Source organism: Chaetura pelagica, unplaced genomic scaffold, assembly GCF_000747805.2.
Source record: "Chaetura pelagica isolate M959 unplaced genomic scaffold, ChaPel_1.0 scaffold415, whole genome shotgun sequence".
NCBI lineage: Eukaryota > Metazoa > Chordata > Aves > Apodiformes > Apodidae > Chaetura > Chaetura pelagica.
The window spans coordinates 616909-627594 of NW_009953398.1; the positions used below are offsets into that span (position 1 = coordinate 616909).

Sequence of the window (10686 nt, forward strand, 5' to 3'; positions counted from 1 at the left end):
TGCTGCAAAGGGAGGGAAAGACTGAGGTCAAAGCCAGGGTGAGGTGGTTCCTCACCTGAAGTAGAGCCCACGTAGTTCTCATAGAGGCAGGCCAGGAGCTTGTTTTGGGATTTTTGGAAGACAGTCACCACTGTCTCATTCAGGGGGTCCTTGTTCTTGTCCAGCCACCCGCTGATGTTGTACGGCACCTGTCCCAGGAGGCAAGAGGCACAGGTAAGGACAGCCCTGCAAGAAGGAAGGTGGGAATGCTGTGGGAGGGCTGGGAGGGCACGTACCACACCAGCGTAGTGCACCACCTCAAAGTGCGCCTCGTATTTCCGCTTCTTATCCGGCCTGGGCTTCTGGAAATTGGGAGACTTCCCAATGTGGTTGTCGTAGAGCTTCGCCTTGAACGACATGTCGGAGGCTTTGGGGAACATGCACTCCTCTTCCAGGATGGACAGGATTCCCATTGGCTGCAGGGAGAAGGTGGTGAAAAGAGGTCTGAGCTTCGTGTGGCCACGTCCCGTCGCAGAACGGGGCAGTCCCTGATGCCACTGAGCAAGGGGAGACAAGGCTTGGGACACCTCAACCTGGTTCAGGTAAATGATCTGAGATGTGGACCCTGGGCCAAGCTACCACTGGTGTATTCCAGGCTGCATCTGACCTCCAGCCAGCCAGTGTGGGACTGGCCAGGCCTCTAAGACATGGAGTCTTGCCCAGGTACATCAGGCTGCTGGGAAAGGAAGATCCTCTCCATGACAGATCTGCTTTTTTTCCAAAACAGAGGTGATTTTCCTCCATGCACTGGTAGAAATCTTTTATACAAGCTGCTCTGAATCAGTAAGTACTCAAGTAAGAGGCACTGAGGGGCAGCAAGCAGGTAGGAAAAAAGGAGCTGAGATCACTGTTCTCTGGAGGAAAAGGCCACAGCAGGTTCTGTGGTGCACCAGTGGGTAGGAACAGAATTTCTGTGGTTTCATAAAGTCAAAATTTGTGTCAAAAGAGACTCAATGGGCTGGAGACCCTGAGCTGTAAGTGTGGGGAAAACAAAGTTGGGCACTTGCCACTGACTGGGGAGGGAATAATTTTATTTCTGGTTGCAGACCACCTCTCACTGTTGCAGTCTTTGCAAAGAAACACCTACCAGAAGCACCATTTCTGTGCCCTGACTGATGCTTTACCTTCTCAATCAGGTCGATGCAAGCCTGCAGGTCCAGGCCAAAGTCAATGAAGACCCATTCAATGCCTTCCTTCTTGTACTCTTCTTGCTCCAGGACAAACATGTGGTGGTTGAAGAACTGTTGCAACTTCTCGTTGGTGAAGTTGATGCACAGCTGCTCAAAGCTGTTGAACTGCAAGAACAGAACAACCTTGTGTCAGAGGCAAGAGCTCCAAATGTGAAATGATTCACTCTTCTCCTTTGTGTGGGTATGAAGAGTGACCTCTGCTAGGCTCAGCTGCATTGCTACCAGAGCAGGTGGCCAGTAATCATGTGAAATGTGCCCACAGCAATGTTAGAACAGTCCCTTGTGAGCTGCTTGTTTGCTCCAGATAAATTAACTCAGACAAGAGCTCTTTTTCTTATCCAGACTAGCAGTTTCTTGGAGGAGACAGAGCTGTCAGGCACTAGAGGACTGAGCTGCCTAGCCACAACATTCCCCTGAACCCATGGCAGGAGGCCTGCAGAACTCACATCAAAGATCTCAAAGCCTGCAATGTCCAGTACTCCAATGAAGAACTGTCTGGCCAGTTTGGTGTCCAGGGTCTTGTTGATCCGAGTCACCAACCACTTGAACATGCGGTCATAGGTGGCTTTAGCCAGGGCTCCCACAGCATAGACAACCTGCCAAAGCAGATCAGACAGGGGGTCATGAGCCCTTAGGATTCCTCCTGCTTTTTGTAGGAGCTAGAGGCTGAAGGAGAGAGATCTTCTTGGCACACAAAGACAAACAGACAGATCCAGGGAGTTCATGGTGACAATATATGCTCCAAGATTTGTTTTCATATGATCACAAGTGTGTTCATGTGTCCCTGGCCTGGTCTTAGGATACAGATTCAGTCTAAAGTGGTATTTTCAGAAGCCTTGTGCATGGCAGGAGCCTCCAGCTCACTTTGGGTAAGACATCAGTTCCTGAGGTTCTCCTGAATTTTACTCAAGGACTGCCTTGAACTATTCAGGCCAGGTCTGGGTTCCTAACTGTGATGTGGCTGGAATCTGACAAGATACAGTTTTGATGCATTTGAGCCTCCCATAAGATCAGTTTAGATGAGTTTTCTGCTTTCCAGAGCTGAACTCTTCATGGCAGCATGGCAGTCTGAAGCAGATCCATAGAAACTGGATCCTTTCTGGCTGGGATCCAACGCCCATTTCAAAGATTCTGCACTGAACCTTCAGCCTTAGTTAATGTCTAAAGTTAGAGAGTTGTCAGGGTTGGAAGGGACCTCTGAAGATCATCTAGACCAACCTCCCTGCTAGAGCAGGATTCCCTAGAACAGGATTACACAGGAACACATGCAGATGGGTTTGGAATGTCTCCAGAGAAGGAGACTCCACAACCTCTCTGGGCAGCCTGTCCCAGGGCTCTGTCACTCTCCCAGTTATCTGCCAGCTCTGACACCAACTTTCCCAGCTACTAAAAGCCAGTAACTGTGGATACACCTTCTCATGCTGCTCTGGAGTCTCCTAAATCCAAGAGAGCAAACTGAAGCACCCATCACCCTGTGCAGAGGACAGGACCTGCCTGCAGGGGAGTCACACAGTGTGAGCAGGGAGCCTGTGTCCTGGCACACTCACCTGTTCCACGTTCTGACCTTTGGTCACGTACTCATTGCCCACTTTCACACGAGGGTGGAGCAGCCCTTTGATGAGGTCAGCTGAGCTGACTCCCATGAGGTAGGCAGCTTTGTCAGCACCTGCAAAACAGCACAAAGGCATGAGGAGCCAGCAAGGAGGCCCTAAGAAAAAAAAGACAATAAAAAAAGATGAGCAGCTCTTCTGCTGATCAATGCCAACTGTACTAATGTTCCTTCTTGCTCAAGAGCGTTCTCTGGTGTCTAGTGTGATTTCCCATCTTGGATATTTTATGATGCTTTTTGAAGTCTCGACTTCCAGCCTGAGAAGTTACTTTTTGGAGGAGATGGCATTAGCAGACCTGGACCTGCTGCTTCTTCTCAGGTGCCTGTCAGGTTTTTGAGTCTTCTAGATCTGGATCTTCTAGATCTATGTGCTTTCTGGAGGAAGCTTGGATTGCCATGCAGTGAATTTCAACAAACCAGGGAAGAGGTGATTTCTTGCTTGTCTAGGAGATTGTAGCTAGAAATAGGGAAATCACTGCTTGATCAAAATCTCCTTTAATTACAAGGTAGCAGCTGAATCCTGTCGTGACATTCCTCAGGCAAGGGGAACTCTCCCTTTAAGAATGTTAGCATGACAAGGTCTGATCCAGGCAGCCATTTCTGCTGGATCCCTGCCTCAGCTGATGCATAGTTAGTGCTTAAACCTCCCAGGTAAGTGGCAGGGCTGCCCCTTCTCACCTCCCACATGCTGGGAACTCCCCCTCTCCTGGAAGCTTGCTCCATTATGCCCGGGAGGCAGGGCTAATGCAGCAGTGCAAAAGCAACATAAAACATTTGAGCTGTGACTTTTCTGAATGTTCAGGTTTGCTCTGCACCCTGACTGTTCTCTTAGCTCAATGATTTCCATTGGATTTTCCTAAACAACAAGCCAGAAGTATTAGACAGTGACTGCATCCTGCTCCAACTGCTCTTCAGGAGGCTCTGACTTGAGCAGCTCCTTGCAGTCCTGATCATGGCCTGGCTCATTGTCTGTGGACAACCTGTAAGGCTGACTAATGAAGTACAAGAGAAGAGGTGATGAAGGGCAGAAAGTGTGATTGCTTGGGATGATGGTCACCAACCTTCACAGACCAGGCCAGGGAGGTTATCCCAGCCTGCCCTTGGAGGAATTTGCATGCCCAGCCCAGGCTGGGCAGAGCTGGCAGCATGAAGCCAAACTCACTTTCAGTGCCATCAGCCTCTGCCTGCTCCTCTCGCTGCTTTTGCTTGAACTTCATGTTGCCAAAGTGCATGATGGCACCCACAATTTTATAGCAGCCACACTTCTCATCATTGCTGAAGCCCAAGATGTCCATGGCATGCTGAGGGGAGACAAAGCAGTATAGATAGAACAAAGTCACCACTCTGAGGTGAGAGTTGCCCTCCCACCATCATCTCCTAAGGTCCCCTCCCTATCCTGGGGCTCTGGGCAGAGTGCTTTATCCAGTAGGCACCCAGGCAAGGAACCCTGTCCATGGGATTTTGAATGAGTCCAGCTCCAAGAAGATCTATATGAAAGCAAAAGGTTTTACAAGCTGAGGTCTCAACTTCTGATAGTAGCCATGGGAAGTGCCCGTGTGCTCATGTGCCCTTCCTAATGCAGGAAGTTATTCTCCCTTCTCTGCCTGGAAGAGGCTGTTGATGGAGATCAGAGTCACTCTGCTCTTCTTTGTAGGCTCACAGCACATGCAGAGCAACTGCCCATAAACCAGAGGGATCTCACAGCTAGTGTGGAAAGCTGGGACACCTGCCCATATCTGCCCAGGAGGCTCTGCCCTTCCCCAGGCCCCTGCCTCACGTGCAGTGTGCAGGAAGGGCACGTACATCCGTGGCCATGAGCTCCTCGCCATCATCCAGGTTGTCCACAGTTGTGACACCCTGAGAGCAGAAGTGGTAGTCGTAGGGATTGAGGGAGAGCAGCAGCATATCTGTTGGGGGAAGACATGTGGGGGGTGAGGCAACTCTCACAGAGACAAAGCTGGGGCAGAGAGGCAACCCTGGCCACAGATGATGAAGTCTTCACTGGTCTCGACTAGAGAGCACTAGCTGGTGAGACAGTCTCTGTAAGCCCAAGCAGGCCCACATGTGGGTCCATCTCTTCTGTGATGTGTCTCCTGCTTGCTATCTTGGGATATGGCTTGGCTGCAGACTGATTTAGAAGTGGCCATCCATGTCCTTGTGACCACCAGATAAGATTACTGCTCTGCACAGCTCTCCAGACCAGCCTATTAAGGTATCGTTCTCGAGCCAGCAAAAAGCTCAAGAGCCTGCAGCCAAGAGCCTGACCACCCCAAAGCCTGTGCCAGCCATCTTTCTGTAGTGTGGAAAGGTTCCCTGTGCACTCTGTGTGGCCTGGCACCTGGAGGGCAGGGCTGCTCAGAGCTCAGGACTGCCCCAGTGCAAATTGCAGTCAGCTGGGACCATGCTGCTGAACACATCTAGGCTGGGTCCGCTGAAGGGTCAGGGCTGTCAGTGAGCTGTGCAGCTGTTTTCAAGCACACCTGAAATAAGTCGTCTCACTAGGGTGGCTGAAGGAGTTCAGGGCAGGTTGTAAAACACTTCCCTCTACCCCAAAATCCAGCCAGCACATGCTGAGGTCATTGGGTACCTGCTACACAATGAGGAATCTGTGCAAGGCAGCTCCACAAAGTGTGCTCCCACCCTGCAGGCAGACCCCAAGTGACAACTTCTCTGCTCCTAGACAGTGGCAGGAAGGGCTTTAGTCTGGCTTCTCAGCCTGTGAGGATAAAGGAGGCTGAACTAGATGACCTCTTGAAATCCCTTCTACCCTGAATTATCTGCCAATCCTGCACAGCCAGCAAAGCACGTGAGGGCAGTGAGCTGGGTTTCCTCAGTCCCTATGGCCCCAAAGCTGACAACAGAGCTCTGTGGGTGGCTATTTTCAAGCCATCAAACTGTAAAAGCTACTCTGGAGCTCTGGCTGCCATACCTTGCAGCTCTGGCTTCTTTCCAGAGAGGATCTGATAGTAGATGTGGTAGCTTCGCTCCTTGGGTTGCTGGAAAATCACTCTTGATTTTTCCAGAAGATCTAGAATCAAATAAGGCAGAGGGTTAAGAGGAGGCCTTATTCTTTCCTGGAGCTGACCCACAAAGGGGAGCTGAAATCCCTCCCCAGGGCAGCTGGCACACATGGACTCACAGATGTCGATGTCTGCAGAGGCCAACTTCCCTGAGGGGCCAAAATGGATCCGGATGAACTTGCCCTGAAAACACAGGCAGGAGATGAGTGCTGGGCTTGGCCACAGAGGTACAATTCTGAACAGCTCCCAGAAACCTCAGACAACTACACTGGTGACTTCCCCCTTCTTAGGCTTCTGCTGATGCCAGGCAAGTGACTGGGCTCTGGGAGGTGCAGGTGGGTGAAGTTCTCTGGTTTCCAATGTGCAGAGGGTCAGACAGCATTGCCTGAGGCTGTAAACACTAGGCAGGCAGAAATTTCCCTCACAGCAGATACATCAATCCCTGTCCTCAGGCCTGTTCTTCAAGCTAAGCACTTCTGTGGGGCAGCATGATGCCCAGCCTGCCCTGCCTTCTGCTCTGGGCTGTGCTGAGGAATCTCACCCAGGAGAGACTCCTTGCCCTCTCCAAGGCACATGAGCAGGCATCCAAGCCTCCTGTGGCTGAGGAGCTCTGCAGCCCACAGCAGAGCCAGGCTAGGCTTAGCAAAAAAGACACTGCTCTCTGGAAGGGAGAGCCCAGCTCCAGCATTCCAGGCTGTGCCTACTGGCCCTCCTGACTTTGGTCCTGTGAGGGACTTCTCACCAGGGTGACTGACCAGCACAACACTGACTGCACAGAGGTACCCAGAAGCTGGTCCAGTCCCACAGGGAAGCAGAAGGAGCTTCCTGCTACTTGCCTTTGGCTCCCACCCAACAAAAACCCATTCAGCTGACATGAGTGGGGCCCATTAGCTCCCTGCCTTGCTAAAACACTTACAAAACGTGAGGAGTTGTCATTTCTGATGGTTTTGGCGTTGCCAAAAGCTTCCATAGCTGGGTTAGCCTCAATGATTTGATCCTCGAGGGTGCCCTGGAAAACAAAACCAAAGGATGTGTCAAGCTCCCACCCAGCCAGAGGGGATCTGTTGCCAACAACAGAGAGAAACAGAGTGGAGCTTCTTGTACCAGCTGCCTGTTATGCTCCTGAGCTGTCTGTAAAAGCCTGCTGCTCCTGAGGCATCTCTGCATCTCCTGAGGCAATGCAGCTCAGTTTAGGGGTCAGCAGACCTAGGTTTTGCAGCAATGCTCTTGGTGAGCTCCTCCTCACCCAAACTGGCCCCTCTGAACATCCAGACTACTGGCCCCTCTGCACACAGCAGTCCTTAGTCCCTTTCTTAGGCTGCTACAACATGCAAACCAAGCACACATTGTCACCACAGCAGTCTGAAACATTTCAGGCTCTTTGACTCTGCCAGGCATTTCCACATCCATCAAACTAAAGTCTTGGACAGTTTAAATCACAGCACATTGCAAAAGAGGAGATCCAGAAAACAGGCCTGATCTGTGCCTCCCTACACCAGCAACATGCACAGCAGGGTCACAGTGTGATGAGAACACATCACAGGTCCCAGCTGGAGATCTGCTGAACTCACTAGAGCTCTCCTGAGCACACCTCAAAACTAATTCCCTGACCTCCATTTCTTCCATTCATGTTTCACATGCACAGTTCAAAGACAAAGAGACAGCCTGAACCTAATGCAAGCAAAGCAGGACAAAACCTCAAGGAGAGAAGCAAAAGACTCATGTCAATCCACAAGAATGACAGCAAGTAAACAGTAGTAGAGTTTGGTGGCACAGGCACCAGCAGGCTTTTTCATGAGAAATTTTACCCATGCTCTGACACATTACAGTCCATAGGGCCTTCCTCATGTGGGAAACACCAGCTCTGGGCTCTGCCTACCAAGAGCTGTGGTGTCTTTTCAATGCTGGACCCACAACTGCTCCCCATCTCTGCAGCCCCAGGTGTGTGAAAGGCAAAACAGACAGGGAGCAGCTGAGAGTCACAGCTTTAGTATTACACTGTGTTTTGTCACTTGGATATAATTTGATCAGTTATCTTTAAATCCAGCCTGATCTAAAATTGCCTGGCCTGTGAGATTCAATGGGGGCTGTTCCATAGGCTGCCCCAGAACCCACAGATCCAGCCCCCCCAGTTACTTTAATAAGTTTGCCCAAGTGGTCTGAGGCTCATGGTAATGAGCATCCCCCAACCATGTGGGTGCATCAGCAAAAGGCTGCCCCTGATTGCTCAGGCAGAGGAACCAAGGACATATGGCTGAGCTGCTGAAAGGGCTGAGCCCTCAGGGTGCTGGGAGGACCAAGGACTGGACCTTTGCTGGACTGTTTGCTTCCTTGGAGCTAAACAAGCACCTCAGAAGCACACCCCAGAGAAGGACATCAGCTGCCTGCAATGAGGTGGGCTGAGCCAGTTCAGGTCTTTGCAGAGGGTTGGCATGTCCAGGCATCATCAGGGCCCTGGTCTGCAGCCAGAGCACAGTGCTCTTCCCCTGCCCCTCAGCTTGGCCTGGAGGCTGAGGGGAACACAAAGGGGTCAGAGAGTGGAGGCTTCCCCTTGTCTTTGGAAAAGCCCACACCACCCCCAGGCAAACACTGTGCTGGTCAGAAAAGAGTCTTTGAAGATTAATGATCCCTTCAAGGAGAGGTTAGAGTCAGGAAGGTAGAAAGTCACTGAGAGATGAAACACCAAAGCTTCAAACTGTGTGGAGGTGGGAGATGGAAAGCCAAGCAGAAAACTAAACACTGCCCAGGCACTGGAGCAGCCCTTGCTCCCATATCCAAGGTGGAGGCCCCACACAGGTGCTCCTCATCACCCCACTAGAGCTCTGTGGTGCAGCAGCTTGTTGAGCTCTGGCTTCAGCATTAAAGATTACGAGTCTACAACACTTACCCCAGTTTTAGTGGCAAGAGCTGCCTAGAGAAAGGAAAGAAAATTGTCTTTAGAAACCCAGAAAAACCATGCAAGAACCACAAGAAGCATGGTCAGAAAAGCAGGGCATGACCATTTAGTGCCAAAAAAGAAGTCCAAGAAAAAAAAATAATAAATGGAAGGATTAAACTTTGTAAGAGATGCCAAAAAGTTGTTAAATAGATTAGCTCAAGAAAACAAAGAAGTGCATCAAAAAGCAAGAACAGTTAAATCCAAACCCAAAGAAGAGTAAAGAAAAGAATGCTGAAGTATTGCTTGTCTGTTACCTAAAGCAGCCAGTTTGCTTCTGCAAGGGGAAAGCAGAATGAGCCTCAACGTATCAAGAAGAAATAAGCAATTGCAAGGGCAGCTCAAAAATAACCAGCACCAAAGAAATGCAAGAATCAAAACAAGAGCAAGAAAAGCACAAGGTGGAAAAGGGTCAAATGAACAAGAGGAGAAAAAGAGAAAAGGATGAAAAGCAAGGCTTAAAAAAGGCAAGGTGGGAAATGGCAGGTTTCATTCATTGTTTTAAAGCTCTGTAAGAAGCAGCTCTGTGGGGTGTTGAAGGAGGAGGAGAAGATAAAGAGGGCACCTAAAGCACCTCTCTCAGGCTGCACAGGTTGAGCAGCCACATCAAAAAAGAAAAAAAAAATTAAAAAAAATCCATTTCCCCTTGAGCAGAATAATTTCAAGCCTTGCTTGTTCAAAAGACAAGGGAAAAGCCAAGCCCTGGGTGGGTCAGGCCAAAACACGCTGCCAAATGCCAAAAGTTGGGGGAAGAAAAAGGAAAAAAAAAGGTAAAAAGGAGACGAAAGGGGGAAGGTGGGAGGAAAAAAAGAAGAAGAAGAAAAAAACAATAAAGAAAGGAAGAAAATAGCAAGAGCTTGTTTCAAAAGAGGGTCTTACTAATTTCTTGCCCGGTGTGTCGCCCAAGGCTGCGACAATGGCAAAGTACTGAATGACCCGCTTGGTGTTTACAGTCTTACCAGCACCAGATTCTCCGCTTAGAGTGACAGAAATACACAGATCAAGGACATGAGGCAAAGAACAGGCAAAACTTCAAACACAGACCCTGCCTCCCCGTGCCGGGAGGGAGAATAAAAGCATTGGAGGGACGGGGAGGCCAGCGCTACCCATCCCCTGCAGGTTTTGGGGTGTGAAACCCGGCTCCATCCTCGCCACGTCCTCTGGGCTCTCCCTGCCCCCTGCAAGGTGCCGCGGGGGCTCAGCTGCCCACCCCAGATCTGGCAGGAGGTGCCAGCACCCACCAAGGCTGTACAGCCCTGGCCCCAGGGCTTCAGCTGTCCGGGATCAGCCAGGAACCGGCCTCTCCTGCTCCTCCCTCTCTGGTAGTTTCAGCACATCCCGTCGTCTGGGCACCATGACGGGGTGAATCCCGCCCGGTGTGGGGTGAGGGAGGCCAGCAGGCCCTGCTGAGCTCATCCCTAAAGTTAGCCTGCTCTCCCATTGTAATCCCAGATCACAAAGAGCCAGGGGGGAGCTGGACACACGCCAAGCATCTCTCCGCAGCCCCTGCCTTTCCTAATTAGGCCATGGCCCAGGCTAAAAATGTCCGCGGCTCCTGGCAGTGGCGTGGGCTCCTTTAGAGTCCTTTATATAGCCCTTTTCTAGATGCCACTTGAAATCAACCTGGCCTACACCCTCCCACATCCACCCTCCTTCCCTGCTGCCTCCGCTCCGGCCGCCATCTCCCTCTGGCCTCGGCCTCCATCTCTCCCTTCCCCCTTGCTCCCTGGGGGACAATGGCAGCCGGGGTGCCCCTGGGCAGCTGTTGGGGTGCGGGGGGAGCCTTCCTGCCAGCCAGCCCCCTTCTGGGGGCTGTGTCACCTGGCAGGGCAGCAGGACAGGTGGCAAGGGCTGGGAGGAGGGGGCTTGACAGCTGCTGGGGCTGGGGGGGCT

General features: G+C 51.2%; 1 protein-coding gene across 1 annotated transcript in view; it reads right to left on the reverse strand.

Moving 5' to 3' along the window:
• Positions 1 to 10686, reverse strand: part of MYH7B (myosin, heavy chain 7B, cardiac muscle, beta) — a 27844-nt gene that overhangs the window by 14150 nt on the left and 3008 nt on the right. Inside the window, exons 4-16 of the mRNA XM_009998390.1 lie at positions 10428 to 10519; positions 9673 to 9823; positions 8746 to 8769; positions 6775 to 6867; positions 5978 to 6041; positions 5768 to 5866; positions 4642 to 4745; positions 4001 to 4139; positions 2777 to 2895; positions 1676 to 1825; positions 1164 to 1334; positions 276 to 455; positions 56 to 188 (exon numbers count right to left, since the gene is read on the reverse strand). Of these exons, the coding sequence (XP_009996692.1) occupies positions 56 to 188; positions 276 to 455; positions 1164 to 1334; positions 1676 to 1825; positions 2777 to 2895; positions 4001 to 4139; positions 4642 to 4745; positions 5768 to 5866; positions 5978 to 6041; positions 6775 to 6867; positions 8746 to 8769; positions 9673 to 9823; positions 10428 to 10519 (1519 nt within the window). The remainder of the gene's footprint in view (positions 1 to 55; positions 189 to 275; positions 456 to 1163; positions 1335 to 1675; positions 1826 to 2776; positions 2896 to 4000; positions 4140 to 4641; positions 4746 to 5767; positions 5867 to 5977; positions 6042 to 6774; positions 6868 to 8745; positions 8770 to 9672; positions 9824 to 10427; positions 10520 to 10686) is intronic.